The sequence below is a fragment of the Chrysemys picta genome, chromosome 3 (genome assembly GCF_011386835.1).
Source record: "Chrysemys picta bellii isolate R12L10 chromosome 3, ASM1138683v2, whole genome shotgun sequence".
NCBI lineage: Eukaryota > Metazoa > Chordata > Testudines > Emydidae > Chrysemys > Chrysemys picta.
The window spans coordinates 56,539,447-56,560,891 of NC_088793.1; the positions used below are offsets into that span (position 1 = coordinate 56,539,447).

The following is a 21,445-nucleotide window of genomic DNA, read 5'->3' on the forward strand; positions in this document are numbered from 1 at the left end:
TAGTGGCTCTGAATATGATAAATAATCCAGTTGGATGTTCTGTAATGAGATAGGACCAAAGCAGAAATGCTTTCCAAATGCAATAAAAAACCTGCCTGACTTCTGGAAAGAGCTGGTCCTATTCAAGTAATAATCGAGCAACCATCTCGCATCCAATTTATGGGGCAAAATTGTCCATTATGTTTTATAAGAGTCTGGAGAAGAAAACTGGCAGAGAGAGGGATTAATCTGGATTAATACCAGCAGTGGCTTTTAAGAGATATCAGTTTGGCCAAAGAACCCACATTCAGTACTAAATCATAGCTTCATTATTCATGTGGCTAACAGGGGCAACTGTAATCCAAAGAGTACTTTTAGGGTTCATCTACACTTGCAAGTGGACACCGTTACTTGCCTGTGTACTGCCAGAGTGTGTACCCCCTCCACACTACCCTCTTTTGGTATGCGACGTTATCACTACCATTCCAAGGGTGGTATTCCAGAGTCCTGTGCAGAAGACATTCTGGTAACTGCCTTGCTTTGTGTTGCTGGTACTGACTTGGATGTAAATAGCATCAAGTTGCTGGGCTCTGCATGAGGGGGGGAAAGTGCAAGAAGGTCTTACTGAATTCCTTTCTCAGTGGATGTGAGTAATGGTCATGCATGCTTCATTCACAGGAAAGTGATATGCATAAATAGCTTCCAAGTGAAATTTGCGGGATTATGAGCACTAGTTGAATCTCATCAGTGAAAGTATTATAAGTGCTCCAAGATGGATGCCCTAAGATTACGGTTTAGAGCTTGGTTGGAAGTTCAAATGGACAAAAAAAGCTTCCACTGTAAAGCATAAACTTTCTTCCTGTAAAAATTTATGGGACTGCAAGGATTTTGCAGTGAGGTTTTCTGAATTCAAACTGCCAGATGAAAGGAGTGAACAAATCTGGGACAGAAGATCAGGAGTGAGAGATAAAATAAGCAAAGCAAGAGCTGGGATATTAGAAAACCAGAATAATTTAGGAGACCACATTGAGTTCTGCGACTGTGCTGATATCATCCTGGTAACCCAAACATTTGACTACCCCAATGGTAATTACCAGTTGATAATACCTCAGTACCAGAATCAATAGATGACACTGAAAATGTTTGTCTCCCAGCTGGAATCGTGATACTCTCTGTGAGATGCCCTTTGTGAAAAGTGGAAGTAGGCAACCTGAAGGCTGACAGCACCAAACCAGCCTAAAGGAAGCAGAGAAAGAATTAGGGCATTCAAAGTCACCATGAGAAATTTGATCAGTCTGTAAGAGAGTATGAAGCAGAGATCTACCAAGTTGTTTGGAGTAAGAAAATATTCAGAGTAAAGCCCCTTATCCCTCTGAAGGAAAGGAATCGGTTCTCCTACTCCCATTTCCATTAGGAAGGCACCTTCCTGCCTCAGTGCTAATGACCCCGTGCTGGCATGGGGAATGTATGGGGCTGAAGCATGTACTGGATGGTGTAGTTGTTCCCTGCTATACCTAGGGCCCAGCAGTCTATGTATTGAACCACTTAAGGAGAAATTAGATCCTCAAAACAGAAATTGGGGTTGGTTTGGGGCTCTGAGCATCCATTCAAAACTGCCATTTGCTAGACAAGGAAGCAGAAGGTGTTAAATGTGTGCCTGCAATTGAACATACATGCTACTGAAGTCCTTTCACCTCTGTAGGCTTCTGGAATCAGCCATTACATTCCCTCTGCTCGCTGGCTATTTCAACTGATCCCAAGAGCATTGGGCCACAGTAGCAATGGCCTTGCCTTTGCATCCTTCTTACCTAATGAAATGACCTTCCTGCTCATTAAATATGGACCTGTGTGAGCAAATCCAGGACCTTTCCCTGTACATCATAGTATACATGTCTCTACAACAAGAACACCAATGCTGTCAAATGAGAGGCAGTGTTCTACATTAATACTGTCACATACTTCACTAAAATTAAGCCTTTTTACACTTCACCCTGAAAAGTGAACTGCTTGAATTTTGCATACATCTAAGTTTGTCTGTAAAATACCCAAAGAGGACAATTTTATAGCTGTTGTTTTAAAAATTAATGAGCATTATACTTTAGCAGAATTGCCACATCACCACTACCCTCTCACCCCCGCTCCCCCAAGGTCTTTAGAAATATGAGCTGATTTCTTTGCTAGAGTCACATTATAAGTACTGTAAACCAACAAAAGGAAAGAAAATAAGGTTTAAAATGCAATGGTTCTTTCAAACTTCTTTATGATGCCATTATTGTTCCTCATCCTGGAGGAGAATCCAAAAAGTCTGCAGCTTATAGTTCTCTGCAGCTTATTGTTTTCAGAACCTTAAGATATAATAGTCTCATTTTTTTTAAAATACAGCCTGCCTTACACTTCCAGTACATTTTTCTTCCTTTGAAATCTTACAAAGTCATTTTTTCATTTTTAAAAAAAAGCATTTCCTGAGAGGCAAACCTTTAAATGACGGACACTCCGCCTCTGAAAGATTGTCAAAAACAGAAGGGCATGTTACTCCACAGTTTATAGTGATGGCTAGCCATGTCTTAGTACTTTTTTTTACAGTAGTGTCTAGAGATCCTAACAGAGATTGGAGCTCCATTGTGCACATATAGTAAGAGATGATATTTGCCCTGATGAATTTATGGTTTAAATAGAAAAGGAAAAGTGTTGTTATTCCCATTTTAGAGATGAGGAACTGGGTGACTTTCCAAGGTCACACAGGACATCTGGAATTGAACATATATCTCCTGAATCCCACTCCAATGTCTTAAACACAAGGCAATATTTCCACTCTTTGTAGTTTGCTATGCCCAACGTCAAGGCTTCTTAGGAGTACAAGTCCTACTCATTTCATTTATCTCCTGAGACCTTATCCTGTGGGGCCAATCTAAATGAAGACTGAGTTAATTTTAGGTTTCAGAGTAGCAGCCGTGTTAGTCTGTATCCGCAAAAAGAACAGGAGTACTTGTGGCACCTTAGAGACTAACAAATTTATTAGAGCATAAGCTTTCGTGGACTACAGCCCACTTCTTCGGATGCATATGAGTTAATTTTGTAATCATAAAGGACTTGCTATCACTTATGTGAGTTTCTTTGGATACAGGTGTCATTTCTACTTCCATACATTTTCCAGTGCTTCTTGCCTTTGAAGACAATTAAGTGGATTTTAGGACCATTCTATTTGTTATTAATACTACAAATTCTATTCCTTTTTTTACTCTCCAATAGCTTTGGCTCTTAGACCGCTTTTCAGCATCCAGGCACCTTTCTTGTTTGTTGTAGATGAAAGAAACAGGTTGACTAGAAGTAGAATAATCAAGTACCCTTGGTTCTTCCTCTTTATAGTTGTGTGGGAGTTCTGTTCACATTGCTATTCAAAAACCGCTGTTGAATTAAAAATTTAAGATGCCTCAACCCCTGAGTGAAATGAGGGGGATTGCCTGGTTAGATCTAATCTTTTTGGCACACTAATAAAAGTAGATAACTCTCCCAGATAGCTTTCAAAATCATTACATACCAAAATAAAAGCCCTAAAATCAATTGATTTGGATTTCCACCATTTGTCCTTTATATATCCAAGCTGTGCTGCAGTGCTCTAAATATGATTGTGTCTCCCACCAGTAGAAAAGAGCAGAATAATTTGATACCTAATACAGGCTCCTGTATTCAAAGATAAATTGTTCATTAAAAAGTGAAGATGCTGATTACTCAGATATTCAAGCTAGCTAAAAATTGAAAGATCAATTAAGGCTACTAGAGCCATAGATTCTTCCTTGAGAAGGAAAGCTTCCTGCTCCATTCCTTTGGGATTAGAGTCAGACCAGGTTTGGGGGTCTTGATGTGGGTATCATACTAGTTGCCTTTTGGGGGCTGGAAAGGAATTTTTCCCTCACTGGCAGATTGACCTTCTCAGCAGCTCATGAACCTGGTGGGTAGATTTAGATTTTAAATTCATTTTGTTGCAACTTGGCATGTGCCAGTAGAGGTAATCATTCATCAGGGTTTCTGGTTCCCCGATAGACCAGAACTGAAAATGGATTAGAGATTAAATGGATCAAAGAAGGCAGAGAATGGGATTATGGCTCCTGATTTCTAGTACAGTGAAGAGACAACTCCTTTCCCAAATCCCTTAACCCCCAGATGAGGGAAAGGCAATGGGATCTCAGCAACAATTCAGGGACCAAGTTCACAGAGTTGGGGGTGGGGAGAATGGTACCCCCTCAGCAGGTGGAACAGATTACAAAGGAAGGATGACCTGCACCGGATAAATTATTTCCAGATGTGTTACTTAATAAAGCTGCAACCTACTTAAACTACATTCCTGGTGCATTGTCTTTCTTCCGGTATTGTCTGGGCAATACTACCAGGATCCACAGGAAAAAATTTCACTGGCAATCCTTGCTACACACCTTCAGCAAAGGGTAGCATACACTGTCTTTAGGGGACAGTTCCCTGGTGCTTGCTGATATGCAGGTGCTTGGGCCCATTTTCAAGACCCTGAATACACCCAGAAACAGCCTCTCAGATTTCAGAGCGACTCGTAATGATACTGCCCCAGCCCCTTGCACTCAAGAAGTGCTGGAGGCAGCATTATGGCTGCTTCCTGCACATGGGCATTGGAGTTTGAGAAGGGACTTTTCATTCACTCATCTCCATCTCCAACCCACCTATGCTGGAGCAACCATCGTTTGTTCAAAGTGCTTCTAAGATATTATTTGCCTATGATGCCATCTCTTAAAAAAAGAATGTTATGTAGTTATGCTGGTGGGAAGTGGGATTGTTCCTTTTTGTGTTTAGTCTGCTGGTTCACTTTTTGTTCTAAGGATTTTAGGCATACGTTTCTCGGTATCGCTGCTTGGTGTTCCATTGATGACAGCCACTTGTGGGAATGAAAATTTGCCACTATTTAGTAGGGTCTTACTGAATTTATTTGTTTCTAGGATATATCCCAACATTGCTTTTTGAGGGGGAATATAATAGATTCTATAATCAGGATTCTCCAGTAGCTGTTAGGGAACATTATGCTGATGGAGGTAATGTCTCTTGGTTGATATGTGACACTAAGGTTTTTACCTCTGGGGTTCATTAAAGATCCCATGTACGACTCAGAGGAGTTAGAGATATTAATCCCTATGTCCTGCTCAAACTCCAGCGTGTGTAATTTCTAGAGTTTGTAGCAAAACTTTTTTCACCAGTTTTCAGGTTTTGGGGCCAACATGATAGTTAACGTTTTAATCATGAGTTCTTGCTCAAAAAGAGCCAAGTGCATATTTATGTCAGAAAATTATTAACATCTCTCTTTTTTTCAATACAGATCTACATTTGGTCCCAATCCTGCAGTCCATACTCAGTCAAAACTTCCATAGCGGTTATTAGTTACTTTGACTAAATAAAGAGAATACGCTTTGTCCCAATATGCATTATGTATGTGCTGTATAGTTTGTTACATGAAAAGTAATAAGCTTTGATTTTTGTGGTGGGTTTTGTTTTGTTTTTTTCGGGGTAGGTAATACTCTGTGTTACCTATGCAGTTTTTCTCTGAAAGCTTCTAACATTGACAAAAAACAGCTTTGGGGAGCAAATCTGTGCTCCATAGAACATGTCTCAGCTTTTACAAAAAGACTGACAGGAAGGCAAATTAAAGTTTTATAATATGAATTTATAATATGTGAGCCAGCTGCTACAGGAACACAGTCATTTCTATATTTTCTGTCATTTTGTTTACTGTGCAGTTCTCTATATATTCTTTATTTTAAATAAGATTTTATATTATGGTAATACCTCCTGCCAGGCAGTTTACTACTGTCAGGGGGAAGAAATCCTATACAACACTGTCTAAAAGGTCTAATGCCCTTCTATTGGCATTTTTTAAAGGAACGCTGAAATTAAATGCATTGGCTAAGATTTTTTATCTAAGAGAAAAAGGAAAGGCTTATTTTGCATCTGTAAACAAATGACATTGCAGATGATGTACCATTAACAACAGCTGCTGGAAGGATAGTCATAAACCAGATACTGTAGTTGTTGGCTTGTAATTATGGCATAAGAGAGGTTGGATGTAAGTGACCTGAAAAAAAAATTGAGGCCCTTGCTAAGTGAGTGACATCAGGGTTTTAGTTTCATGATATGGAACTCTGGAGCTTGCAGTCATGTTGCATAGTGATGTTATCAGATGAATTCTAATTCAGGACAGTTTAAGACTTTTCTGTTGCAATACTGTCTCCAATTAACTTAGTGGACAAAATACAGGAGTGTATATTATAGAAATTAGAATGAGAATGTCAGGATTTTTTAAAACAGCGTATGTGCTTTAACACATAAAAGGTCTAAAGCACAGACATCCAGGATTTAACATGCACATTACTTTAGTTCAGCATAATCTTAACACCTCAAGTATGCTTATATGGCCACGATATAATACTTGGTCTACCTGCAAATCCATCTGTTTATCTGGCCAAGCTTTTTATTGTAATATTACCACCCAGTGTAATAATACCGTCATTGTGGCTTTACTGGGATGGATTTTATGAGCTCGCATAGTTTTGGAGCATCTAAATTTAAGAATTAATGGTAATAAATTAATATTTTGGTCACTGGCTACCCCTTGTAATCATAGGTGCTGGAACTAGGGGTGCCGTGGGTGCTGCTGCACACCCTGTCTTGAAGAGGTTTCCACCACACAGGGTTTACAATTTGGTTCAATGGCTCTCAGCACCCACTCTATACAAGTTGTTCCAGCACATCTGCTTATAATTGTTTCTCAAGAGATATGGAATGGTCACATTGCTTTCATGATATGCCTTTATCCTGTCTTTTATTTTGAAGTAACGGAATAAAATAGAGTGCTTTTCCAGTGTGCAGTAATTTTATATGGACCAGATTTACAGTATCTTTTTATTGCCTGATGATATTTTCAGGTGTATATTGTGGGCCTAATTCTGCACTCACTGAACTCAGTGGGAATTTTGCCATTAGCTTATATGGAAGTAACTTCAATGCTAATTGTTTTAAACAGGCACTGAGAGCAGTTGTGTACCAGTTCAGCAATGTGATTCAATCTGATTTTAGGTCAGAAGCAGTCCTGCAATATAACCTCAAAAATTAACTTCTCTTTCGCTGTCTAGGTTTTTTGTTCCACACACATCACTGTGACAGCTGAAGGCTTCCATGTTTCTCACGTGGCTGTTATGACAGTCAAAATAATTTTTTCAATGCAGCATTGAAACTTATTTTAAAATAAAGTATATACTTGTATGCATAATTTTGAAGCTTGATTCTTATCTCATTCACCTGTGTGTAAAACAAGAATATCTCCACTGAAGTCAGTGGAGTTACAACTAGTGGAAAACAAGTGTGAGATCAGAATTGGTCCTACGGAATATTCAGATAAAGTTAAGCTGCAAAACTGGACTCATGAATATTAAAGTAATTCCTCTAGGGTCTCTTATATCTCACAGATATTTTCATTAAAGAAAGCTAAAGATTTGTCAAAACTTTGAATTCATAATACTAAAGTAGGTATCAATTTCTTTACTGGACTCTTGAAATAGATGTAGAAATTATTTGGCAGTTTGCAGATTAAGAAATTCAACAGAACCAGGCATATGAGAGAAATATTAAAGATAAAAGTGAACCATGAACAAGCAGCAGAACTGTAGTAGTAATAAGTGAAATAAATTAAAGGAATGTAATTTGTTTCAGATGAGGACTCAGGAAAATCAGTGTGATCAAAAACCAAATCAAATCACAAAACACAAAATAGGATGGGTTTAAAAAAATTGAAAAATATAAAGCAAACTAAAAAATAATCACGTGGTGTATCACTTCCCTTCTTATCTGTACTTTATATATTTCAGTGCTGATTTAGCAAAGTACTTGAGTACCTGCATAATATTAATTCTTGCGGAGCCTCCATGCTTAAGTATTGTTGAACTGGTGCCTTAGCTAGAAACTCTTTGGGAGAGGAACTTGTCTTATTATTAGAGGTATGCTAGATAAATTAATAATAACACTAATATTAAAAAATTCTAAATCCATATCAAGCTAAGTTCTTGTGTTGCTGACATCTGTTGTTTTGGCAGGGTGTTTTGATCTTGATCTGATTAAACCATATTTTAAAATGTAATAAAGATCTATACGGTTTATATTCTACAGTATTGGTGTGGTTTTGATGCCAGGGTATTATACATACTGCATTTAATAGTCTGAATTGTACTGTCTCTAGAATTCCATACTGAAATAAAGCAGTGAAATGATGGATTATAATTTACTTTCAAGGGAGAGTCAAATTTACTTATATGAGCCAAAATGTCAAATTTAATTAAAGGCTACAGTGACGGAGCAGAGCATGTGCTGGATGAGTTCAGAGTACTTTTCAGATGACAAATGACTGACATGCATAAAAACAATAACCAAAATAATTGCTAAGGAAACGTTGCTTAAACCTGACTAAAAAAATCAGACCATGTATGCCAAGAGCTTCCCATGGCATTACATTCTGTAAGATTTAAATGAAAAATCAAATAAAGCAGGAAGCTTTAATCTGCCCCCTGGAGTTCAGATTTATAGTCAAGATTTGTCTGCATGAGGGGAAAGAACATAAAAATGGCAATTAGGTTTGTTTGTTTGTATTTGCACATTCACTCTGTTCAGTGTAGTGAAATTGCAATGTTCAGAAACCATGTAACCTATTCATTGCAGTGGCTTTGCAATGTTCTGTGGCCAAAGTAAAGATGTAAGAAACTTTGCTCTATTCTATATTTAAATATTTTTCATTAAAACTGTCTATGTTAGTGTATTTCAGAACAGGGTTCACCCTGTTCTGTATAATCCAAATCTGTATAATCCAAATGTGTCAAATGTGCTATAAAGATGGAGGTGTGATGTTCGGGGTAAAGGTCAAGCTGATAGAATATGACAACCCTCTGAAGGAGAAATGATTGTCCCTAAGTATTCAGCATGAGCTTTTCTTTGCTCCCTGCAGGGCATCTGCACCACGACCACCGCATTTTTACACTTCTTCTTCTTAGCTTCGTTCTGTTGGGTTTTGACAGAAGCGTGGCAGTCGTACATGGCTGTTACCGGAAAAATTAGGACACGACTCATAAGGAAACGCTTTTTGTGCCTTGGATGGGGTAAGCCCATAAAAATCATGTCACCAGAATCATTAGAATTGAATGTTATGCATTTACACAATTGGGGGTGTTGGTATTTATTTCAATAATCCTGACAGGTTGTCAATAGCATAGTTACTAAACAGAAAATCAGGACAAGGAGATTTCCCTTTTTATTGGAAGCACCAATGTAATTTTATTCTCTTGATTTGGCTCAAGATACAGTTGATGACTATTCCAATGTTCTTGTACTTTATTATGCTGTAACATATATGCTTTTAGCGTCATTTTAGTAGCTTTTCTGCAAAATAGTGTAATGCAGACAAAAGCCCCTCACTGAAAATCCACTGAATCTCTGTGTTATTTGTTCATTTTAAGCTATTTCAAACATACTGGTAACTTAGCAACACAAAAATGATGCACACTGGGCTAAAAATCTAGCTCTTCCCTTGTGCTTGGGGACGAAACAAACGCTGCAGCAGAGCAGTGCTTTGTTAAATGATTCATTCCATATCAAATTGATCATTTTAGATGAAAGTAGTTCGCTCTCATCATTTCATACCCAATAGAACAGCGGTATTTAGCTGAGCCTTAATGACAATTGCTGTTTTTTTCCAGGTTTACCAGCATTAGTAGTGGCAATATCAATAGGCTTTACCAAGACGAAAGGATATGGAACATCTCACTAGTAAGTCAGTCTGCAGTGATAAATCATGTTTTTGATTAACAAGGCTGCCATGCCCTATAGAGATTATACTACACAGTATAAGGCCCATTGTGTGTCCCTTCATGTGCAGGACACTGCTGAAAGCCGAATGCCCCATACAAAGAGTGAAAAGAAAATCAGAGTCCAGTATTAAACTCAGTCCTGTGCAGTGCTGAGTACACTCAACTCCGAGTGAGCACTGAGGACATGAGCATATCTCAGGAGGCTCTCAGTCCTTTGCAGGATAAAGCCCATTGTTAGTAGCACTGTACTTATCCTGCTAAGATTATTCATGTGGGACTGGTTACTTCAGCTGCATATTTGTTTCCTGCTTCCTGCTGAGCTGCTTAGTACTTCTTAAATGGGAGATTATTGAAATATTGATGGAAATAATCAATTACTAATAAGGAGTAACCTTAAATGCAATGATATATGGGTGCTTGTATGCCTGACAGCTCCTCTCCAAACATCCACATGGACAAAACCAGCTTTCCAAATACTTGTGGAACTAAAAAACACGAAAGGACGTGCATATGGACCAAGGAAATCAGGACCTGGATTTCAAAACATGTTTACAAAAACATGTTCCTATTGTTTGACCAATCTGGCATCAGATCTGCTGTGGGGTAGAGTCCTCTACTCTTCAGGTCTTTGGAAGCTGCCACAATTGGCCACTTCATCCCGCAGTCTGCAGACAAAAGCGGGAGATGTTTTCCACTCAACACAGGGCATCAGAAGCTGAGGAGCTGTCCCACTCTAGAACTCATCAATGATAGGTAGTGCCTCCTCATCCTTAGCCCTGTGTAGCTAAAGCAATCCAGTAGGAATTCTGTCCTATCCCTCCTAGATTATGGTTGCTAAGATAACCTTGTGGGTTCTTTAGCTACCCTGTATTAAGGAATCTAGTAGCGCTGTTTGCCATTCCACAGTTACAAAGGTGCTGGCAGCAGGAACAAGACTTATTGCCAGATACTCCTAGATTGTAGGGTGCCATTTCCAGAAGATCTTTTCCAGACTGAAAGAGCAATGAATGGAAACAGGGAAATTGGTCCTGGTCCCCACAAGAAGATACGTACTGGTAAGAGGGAGGTCCTAGAACCAGTCTGGGGAAAACGGATTAAGAAGGGGGATTAAGAAACACCTCTGAGGGAGGAGCTGGGGAAATAGCATTAGACCAGATCCATGGAACAACTGTATGCCTGGGCTGTTGGGAGTGGCTTGGTTAGAAGTTGAACTCACCTTGATTTCAGGTGAACTTAGATTTCTACCTGAATTTTTCACACAACCCTAGTTATCAGCAACTTGTGTCATTTCTACTGCACATATGAAAAATATTTTATGCAAAACTCCATTATTCCAATGATGTTATTGATGATATTTCAAAAGCAAGGGATTTCCAAATTATGGTTAGCCTAGCACCTTGATCCACTTGCATATAAGCAGCATGTTGAATTACTTTGCAGTTCACATAACTTTATGCATTAATTTAACCCTTAGACAGCCATAGTTGAGATTGTAAAGGGGTTTCCATTATAGAGGGGTTGTTCAGCGTGGGGAGCAGGCCCTGCTTGGAAGGTGTGCCAGATTAGCTGAGAGGTTCATGGGACAGAGGAACATTGAGCAATGGAGCACTTAAGTTTTAGGAACTTTGCCAGCCAGTGGAATCCACAGCCCCAAGTTAGATGCATAGGCTCCTTGTACATGCAGGGGGAGAGATAAGCACCTAAGACTGGGATCCACAAAAGCTAGCATATTGAGCAGGGAGCCACCTAAACTTGCTAATAGAAAATGGTGAGGAGAGGAGTGGGTCCTAAGCTCCATCTCTCAAAGGCACCTATCTCCACTTGGGATTCTCAGCAGTGAACTCTCTCCTGGAGTAAGGTACTTAACCAATGTCTTGTAAAAATAATAATAATCAATTATGCCAGAAGAAATGGTGGTATTTAATTATTCATATACAGTGTAACAGTGTCAACAGGACACACTGAGGGAGACCTGCCCAGAATACCCATCACCTAGCAGTTAGGGTCCCCTTCTAGGAGGGGGGAAACCCAAGTTAAATCCCTCTCCATATCAGGCAGCATGGGGAATTGAACCTTGGTCTTCCATATCCCAGGTGAGTGCGCTAACCACTGAACTAAAAGTTGGGGTGGGGGGTACTACCACTTTCTCCTTCCGTTGTTTTATATGGGTTTGTGTGGGCATAGAGCATACTTACCAGACTGGGCCCCATAGGCGAGACAGATAGGGGAGCAACTAGTTTGAGGATTTGTGAGATGGGGCCTAGACCAAAGTGGGTGCGCACATGCTCACTTCCAGAAATGTAGGTGCCATCGGGACTTTAACAGTGGAAATTTTGGTGCCTAAGGGTTAAGCAGCTACAGGGTTAGGCAGGAGTTTTCAGGATCTCAGTGGCACCTAAATGTTGGACTTAGGCTCCTAAAGTAGCAATTAGACCAGAGGTTGGCAACCTTTCAGAAGTGGTGTGCTGAGTCTTCATTTATTGATTCTAATTTAAGGTTTCACGTGCCAGTAATACATTTTAACGTTTTTAGAAGGTCTCTTTCTATAAGTCTATAATATATAACTAAACTATTGTTGTATGTAAAGTAAATAAGGTTTTTAAAATGTTTAAGAAGCTTCATTTAAAATTAAATTAAAATGCAGAACCCCCCAGACCGGTGGCCAAGACCCGGACAGTGTGAGTGCTACTGAAAATCAGCTTGTGTGCCACCTTTGGCACGCGTGCCATAGGTTGCCTACCCCTGAGTTAGACACTTAAATCCTTTTGTCGATCTAGCCCTAATAGTAAATCTGAAAGAGGGAGGAAAACAAAATCAATGAGACTTAAGGGGTCCTAAGTGCCATAAAGAGTCCTGTGGCATCTTATAGACTAACAGAAGTATTGGAGCATAAGCTTTCGTGGGTGAATACCCACTTCGTCAGACACATGCTTATGCTCCAATACTTCTGTTAGTCTATAAGGTGCCACAGGACTCTGTCACTTTTTACCAATCCAGACTAACACGGCTACCCCTCTGATACTAAGTGTCATAGTGACTCTTGAAAATAGGACTTAGACTCCTCAGTCAGTTAAGAGATTTTGAAAATTTTACCCTAAGGCTTAGGGTCTGATCCAAAGCCCACTGAAGTCAATGGAAACATTCCCAGAAAAGTCTGTTTTTGGATCACACCCTTACAGTGGCCACCTTACAGGTAAAACTGTGATTCCTTGTACAAAACCAAAGTAAATGGGGGGGCGGTGATCCCGTGCAGGAGGTTGACAGTAATTTGAGAGGGGAGTTCTATTGGAATTCATGTGTACACTGGTCAGAAAATCCAGGGGAAAACATTCAAAATTTTTAATGAAAACTTTGTATCCAACTTTCAACTATTCTATAAACCAGTAGAAAACCAGCAAAAAGTAAATAAATACAAACATATTTTCAATTAAATTAAAAAATAAAGATCCAGGTCCATTAAAAAGTTACCATACAATGGTATCTGAGATATTTTGTCATTGCTTTTTTGGTGGAAGGTAACTGCAGGCAAATATTGACATTTTAGATCAGTGTATCATACTAGCATCCAACACATTAACAGAGGTGGGTCCATGTGGCAAAGTTCAGCTCTGTTTTTGGTTACTGTGGGAAACAATTACATTTAATGATTTTTTTTTTTTGGCCCTTAAAATTTCAGCCATAACAGAACAGTAACATTAAGATGTGTTTGTGTTTATATGGTTTTCAAAAGAAAGGGGGGGAAATGGGGGTAGAGGATAAAGACATCTTTATGTAAGTTTATTTGCATGTGAGAGTCAAATAAATGCAGTTACTTGCATATCCTTATATGTATGTGTGATCACACACTCCAACAAACGTGAATTTATATGAATGTGTAATCACTGGGGAGGGAAACAGCTGCATTTGCTTCAGTAAGTGAAGCTCTTGATAGTGTTTATATATCTAAGTTTAGCACTGTAGTGTGTTAAATGTTTAGGACTCAATTCTGCAAGCCCTCTGAATCTGGAAATCTGCATGGAAGCACCATACAGAAAGGCCTTGTGGTATTGGACCTCTAGTAGGATATAGCACACAAGAGATGTACAATTTTCATAAATATAGTATTAGTTTTTTAATATTTTTAATATTTCAGAGACACCAATTGGTCCTTAGTCCTTACATGATGTATAATAACTTTTTTAAAGTGCGTATAATCCATAAGACCTTATCCTAGTATTAAATACCAAATTACACCAGTGAAGATTTATAGACATCTATGGTTTTTAATCAAGTTTATTCGATCATGTTATATGCACTTGACCTTAATGAGCATTTAAGTATAAGATAAGTCTGACATTTTAAAAATAAAATGGTTTTGAGGTCCCTGAGATGAAATAAGTTTCTGAAGAATTTCTTAATAGGTAGAAATTATCTTTTTTGTCATTCACAGTTAGCTCAAAAATGGCTAAATGACATTTTACAAAAATTTACAGAAATATTTAACTGTGGACTCAGAATAAGCATAAGGAATTTCATTGTAAGTGTAACTTGTTTGAAAAGTTGCAGAGGCATGAAAATGGGGCCTAATAATGAAACTCATTTATCAACTGCGTATAGCACCATTACGTCAACAGAGTAATTTCACACCTTTTTCTATGCTTATACAACTCTCTATGTAGATTGAACCCTATGTCAAGTGAATACATATGCTATATATGTTTTATTCACATCACACCTCCATAGCGTAAAAGATATTATTAATGTGTGGTAGTTCTTTTCCTCTAATGTTCTTTCCAGCTGCTGGCTGTCTCTCGAAGGAGGACTACTCTATGCATTTGTTGGGCCTGCGGCTGCTGTTGTCTTGGTAAACACTTAAATTATTTTTAGTATTTTCATTAGAAATGGTGGAATACTGTCTGAATTACAGAGTGGTTAGTTATGCAGTGGTATTAATTTTACTGCAGACATCCTGAGAACAATGGTCTACGATTCCCTCAATGTTTTGAATATGCTATTTTTCTGATTGTTTATTTTATTATGTATTTTACATCAACACTATATATGTCATCATTTCCACAAAGCCACATGAACATCAAGCATAACCAAAGACATTTCTGTATGCACAAATAGCTCATCATATATATTGTTATTACTGTATATTATTTATACAAGTTTATATATTATATGTGTGTACTCTGTACACCTTCAAAAAAATTCTCTAGGAGCAACAACAGGATTTGGCAAGAGTTTATTACCAGGATGAGGTCAATGGGTGAAATCCTGGCCCCACTGACAAAACTCCTATTCACTTCAAAGAGGCCAAGATTCACCCAATGCTATTACCATGATAATAGCTAACTGTTATTCTTTTCTGGAGGAGCCAGTTAAAAGGCAGGGGAAATATATTTAAGACTTACATAATTATAAAAATAGGTTATAATTTCTAATTATTTAGGAATTAACTATATTTTATTATATGCAAAGTAGGATGTAAGATGGTATTCTAGAAAAGGGTTATGGTACAACTGAAAAATGATTGTTTTGCAAAAGTTGCCTTGTTCATTTTACTCCTGAGCCACACAAAATAAAACTGTGAAAGCATGATATGCTGGTTGCTAACACAAGAATTTTATTACAAGCATCACTGAATTCTTATTAGTTGTATCCATGTAACGGTTGCTCTCTTATGGAGAAGTTCAGTGACAGCTTTGGTGGCCTGGTGCAAAGCACTGTGCCACTGTTGTTCAGAGATGGCAGGCAGGAAAGATGGAATCAGAGGCAGGTCTTCTGTGGCTATTGTCTTGGAAGAAAAAAAAATCATGATCACCGGAAAACGTAACTTATTATGTATCAAACTTCCACAGCCCTGAAAATGTATCTAGGTATTTGAGAAATCCTATATTTGGATCGAATAATCCGAAATTCTTCATAGATACATTGGTAATACAACATCTGTCAACATTTGTTTAAATTTTCCATGATCAGGATTCATTGATCCTGGACTGTTGACAGGAGGTTCTATATTGGTCAGTTCCAGAGTATTAAAAAGTCTTAGGTCTTGTCTACACTACCGCTTAAATCGATGTAAGTTACGTCGCTCAGAAGTGTGAAAAAGCCACCCCTGGACTGAGATAAGTTGCATCTAGTTAAAGCGGTGCCTTCTGCCTCTCGTTGGGGTGGAGTAATTATGTTGATGGGACAGCGGTCTCCCTTTGGCATAGCACATCTTCACCAGATGCACTGTGCAACTGTGCTGATGTACCGAGGTAGTGTAGACTAGCCCTTAGATCAGAATGGGTTTGTTGTAAGATTTTGTTATACATATTGGAAAGAGCTGGATTTATGAAACCCCTGAATCATGCAGGCACATTGGGGGTTTGCATGTAAACATACCTGTGCACTCACACATTAGGGTTTGGCATACACTCTTTTGAAAATTTGATCCAGAAAGTCCTTCTTCAGGCTCTGTATACTAATTTCAGGGGCCAAAGCCATTCTTAGATATGGCTCTAGTACCTTACAAAATGACCAAGTGACCTTGTCCTATAGGGTGTACACTTTACACAGAAGAGGCCAGTATGAATAGGGTAATTCACCTCACCACCAGGAACATGCTAATCACTGATTCTTCTTCCTCCCCTTGTAGCCGTAATATATGAGGTAAGGTAAGAATTTAATTTTAGAAGCCCCCATATCACCCACATGCATACAACCAGCCCTCACCCCAACATTCCCTCCTCCCTCCCCCCATATACACACACAATGCTGACTGTAAATTTTCTAAACGTTATGAATGTAAATTTGCCTCCTAGTTTTGCTATCTCTTGAAGTGCATTGGCTCTATCCTCAACCCACTCACTGTACATTTATTTGCTATGAAGCTGTTCCACCCAAAGACCTACATCTTTGAATGATTGGTTTGTAACTAATAAATGCAGGAAGGAAATCCTTGATTTCTCAAACTCTTTAGTCAACAAAGCAACATACTTTGCTTATCTTGAAAATCTTTTATCAATATAATAAAATATTTCTTCCAAATTTCCTCATCTTATATTTTGCCATGTATCCTAAAACATGATACCATGACAAAGAACCGACTGGTATCTACAAGTTGCAAGGAATGTAGGATAAAGTGAGAATTAGACTAGGTCACCTGAATATCACCAGCATTAATACTTGTTTTCAAACTATCATGCTGAATTTCAATGCCACAAATAATCTCATCCTCCTAAACTGCTGTTCTCAGGTTTCTCTCATTACAATCTATAAAAGGGGACAGATGGGACAACATTTGCTTAGTATCTCTGGTAAAACAATACCTCCCCCTCTCTACATACTGTCACTCTAAGAGAAGCGTAGGCTAATGTGAGCGAGGAAATACAGGTTTTGCTGAACCCAAATGTTCCACAAATTAGAATGGTGAGTCCTCTTGACCAAATGACTTTATCACATCAAATAAAACTGCAGCCATTGACACTACTTGTCCCTCTTCTACATCAATGAAGTTTAGGACCATCTTTTATTATCAGCTAATAATAACCTATTTCTGAAGCCAATTTGGTCACTGTGTAATAAATGCTCTAGTATCTTTCTCTAAGTTCTGGTAATAATTTCAGCATGGAGTTTACAGTGTTTGGGTCTGATTCTCTTCTCCCTTACAGCACTTTTAGACCAGTGTATGTCTACTGACTTCAGCTGAGTTAGTCCTGGTTTGCATTGGCATAAATGAGAAGGAAATCTGTAATTATCAGAGATATAGACATATAGCTACAAAGATTACCTGGATGTTAATGTTTGCAGCTCCCGCAGAGTATGTCTCATCTTCATATAGAGTCAAGCCAGGAACCTGTTGTACAGCTCACAGTCCATGGCACAGTGAGGAAGCCAAGGATGTTTACAAAAAGCCAATCATAATTTCCACATGGAACTGTATGTGCTCTGTACAATTGGCAAACTTTATTCAGAGATCTCTGACGTTCACAGACATGATTTGCTCCCCCATTAGTTAGCAGGTGTAGAGGGAGCTTTTTCATCTAGCCATTTAGATTTGAGTATACAAAAGAAAAATCTCGTCTGAAAAATGTAAAAGCTCAAATAAACTGAAACTAAGAAAGGCCTAAAAGAGTAGGGCTGTGGGCAGGGCATACCGGCAAATGATCAGTGTTTAATGTAGTTCTCAAAAGTCCATTTTAAAACATTTCTTAACTAAAAATTATTTTTGGCAGGTCCATTTAAAGGCTACATAAAAATCCTAGTATGATGCATAGAATATGTATTAAGGACTAAATACTGACTTTAGAACTACATGGCTGTTTGAGCCAAATACTCAGCTGTTACAAATCATTATAGCTCTGTTCATTTATGGATTGACACCAGTTGATACCAGCTAAGTATCTGGCCCATAAAAAAAGAAAGCGCAACCAAACAATCCTATATATAGCCAACCAAAATCACATTTTGGCATATGAGTAGGCTTAGAAGGATTAGATATTTGTCATTAAATGTCAATTTCACTGTACACACACAAACCGATGAATAAATATTCCCATATAGGCACAGAAAAATGCTGCTTGAGAACTTATTAGAGTTTTATTTAAGAATATTTACTTTATATATTTTTGATGTGAGAATTTGACAATTTGCTTAAGTTATAAAGCTTTAACTTTTTGAATCCCAAGGTCTATTGTCCTCACACATACCAATTTCCCATCTGAGAAAATTTAAATGGGATAAAAATAAAATAAAAATAAGCATTGCTATTATCCGTAGAAACTATTTAAAAAAAAATCAAATTCTGCCAAGCCTACATATGAGGAACCCAGGAATGAGGAAGACAGTTGTCAATTTGGAAAAACAAAACAAAACCAGCAACCAGAAACCATAGATTCTGGTTTTGCATGAGTGAGAACTCCTTGCAACAAAAAGGCATAGCTGGGACTCAAGAAAGCATGATACCTAAAATAACCAAATCAGATTATCTTTGTTTTATGTTTGTTCTGCACCAAGTGGAATGGAGTCCTGAGTCATGACTGGGGCTCCTAGATGCTATGGCAATACAAATAATATATAATCCTTTTTAGTCTTGTACACAAAATTCAGATAAAGTATTCTCTCTCTAACATGGATTAGATTACATTGTTACAATTAAAGTTTACATTTAATCAGTGTTTAGAGTCACAGCTGCCTACTTTCTTATTAACAGACAGGCATATATATGGCCAGATACAGGACATAATTCAGGCTTTAATTAATACAGCTGTTGATTTATATGTTTGTTCCACCTATTAGAGGATATGCACGGGAAGCAAGAATTTAGCCCTAAAGTTAAGTAGATTCATAGATTCATAGATTCTAGGACTGGAAGGGACCTTGAGAGGTCATCGAGTCCAGTCCCCTGCCCGCATGGCAGGACCAAATACTGTCTAGACCATCCCCAATAGACATTTATCTAACCTACTCTTAAATATCTCCAGAGATGGAGATTCTACAGCCTCCCTAGACAATTTATGTACACTTTATGTACACTTTACATGTCCTGAGACTAGTACAGTACAAAATCTCTGACTAAATTCTTTAGAAATGTATCATGCAACCATAGTCTAAGTTTGTAATTCCATCATATTGGCAAATGTAAAAGAGACCATTTTCTGTAATAATGCATGTAGGCATTTTCCTTCACTGTCACTGAAAGGTCAACTGTTTGTTTCTATTTGACAGGTCAACATGGTGATTGGCATTTTGGTATTTAATAAACTTGTTTCCAGAGATGGAATCCTAGATAAAAAGCTCAAACACAGAGCAGGGTAAGCAACAAATTGGAATATTTTAAAGCATATTGCAAATGTATCATATTTTCAATTACAGATATTCACCAAAAATGCATTTGATTGTGCTTTGAACTTTTTTCTCAATGTATGTCTAACAGATTTCATTCATTGAAAAAGTTGCAGTTGCATTATCCTGAGGGAATGTGACTGAGCAAACTGAAAATAAAACACAAGTACAACAGTATTAAGTTAATAAGAATGGAGATTAAACAGTTTGAAAACTGAGCAGGGATTTAATGGGGAAGACATACATTTTTATTTCTAAAATCGGGAATATAGTTGTATAAAATGTGTGTACAGAAGAAGCCAAAATTTCTTTCTTTCTTTCTTAGTGTATCATTCTACCTTTTATACCAGTATAACCTCACTGAAGTCAATAGCATTGCATCACTGTAATTAAGAGATGAATTTGGCTCTGTGTTTATATATACATGTATATGTGTTTGTGTTCTAAAATAAGCATAACAGAATTTGAATGTAAATTATACATATTTCAGAAGCAAAAAAATGTGTAAATAGAGAAGTTCTCTGTGTATTTATATCCATGATTTCCTTTCATTAATATACTTATAATTTTACATTCAAAAGCTGGGTTTCTAGTGATAAAAGAGGGAGGGTCTGCAGCTTAGCTCCTAATAAAAGGTAGCAATAACTTTGCTGTTGACTTCAGCAGGTACAGGTGGGTTTCAAGGTCTGCTGCAGTGGATATGACTGCAGTCTACATAAAAGAGAAACGTTTCACAAATGTATCTTAGCTTTCTGAATGTATGTGTAAATGTCTTTTAATGCTTCAGGTAATGATAAGCAATCAACATTTATTACTTCTCCACTTGTGTTACTCTTTCTTCTACATCATTTGTGGGTGATTGTACCCCAATATTGGCACTGATAGCAATGATGATTTTTTATTTTACATGCATATATTACAGCTGTCTGTAAACTTTTCTTAAAACCATACTTTCAATTATTTGATCATTCCTGTAATAGCATCATTCCTAATGTTCAATTAATTGATTAGATGTCCATATTGATACCATATACACTTTGGTGTGCTTACGTTGCCATTTAGTGTTGGTTAAAACCCCTTGTGGTTTTCAGTTCTCAGCGCACTGTTTCAAAAACAACAACCACCATCACCAAAACCTCTTTTGTTCTCTTTTCTTTTTTTCTCCTCCTTCTTATTAGAAAATAATAATTTCTTAATTCTACTCTTGTCTACAATGTTCCATCTGCCTTCTTAATTGTTGTAATATATTCTTCATGTTCTGATTAAATGTGCCATATTATAAAATCAGCCACAATATTTCAGCATCTGTGAGAACTTTTTCAATAGTTATACTTAAGAAGTTTTGACCCTATACATCTATTGATCATTTTTCTGTGTAATATTTAAAGGATAGGAGAAATCATGTTTAACTGCAGAATAGCTTTCTAGTTATCGGCTATATGCAATTTAAATCTTGTTGCTTATTGTATATTTTTCTGATTTACTAAATACTTTGGTTTCTGAAAGTTTGTATCTCAGTAAAATGAATGTTATTTTTAAAGCTAAACTGGACAAAGCACTAGAAAATATGCTGTCAGAAATAATACCGCACTCCCACAGGGATGGACTAGGAACTAGATGCCTTAATAAAGATGGAAACAATCTATCTTCAGCACTGTTTGATTAAGTGATGCAGACACAGATTCTTGAGTCATTTTCTGAGGCAGTGGAAATTCTTTAGCTGCCCCGCCCCAATCAAAGGAGGATGGTCACTCATTAGTTAAGTATTTCTACCAGCCTCACCTACCATC

The 21,445-nt window shown here is 37.7% G+C and overlaps 1 protein-coding gene across 8 annotated transcripts in view; it reads left to right on the forward strand.

The window, feature by feature from the left end:
- Positions 1–21,445, forward strand: part of ADGRB3 (adhesion G protein-coupled receptor B3) — a 602,553-nt gene that overhangs the window by 544,604 nt on the left and 36,504 nt on the right. For all 8 annotated transcript variants that reach the window (XM_008178161.4, XM_005280089.5, XM_008178164.4 and 5 more), the window contains 4 exons: positions 8,984–9,134; positions 9,732–9,801; positions 14,619–14,685; positions 19,539–19,624. In XM_008178161.4, coding sequence (XP_008176383.1) covers positions 8,984–9,134; positions 9,732–9,801; positions 14,619–14,685; positions 19,539–19,624 — 374 coding nt within the window. The remainder of the gene's footprint in view (positions 1–8,983; positions 9,135–9,731; positions 9,802–14,618; positions 14,686–19,538; positions 19,625–21,445) is intronic.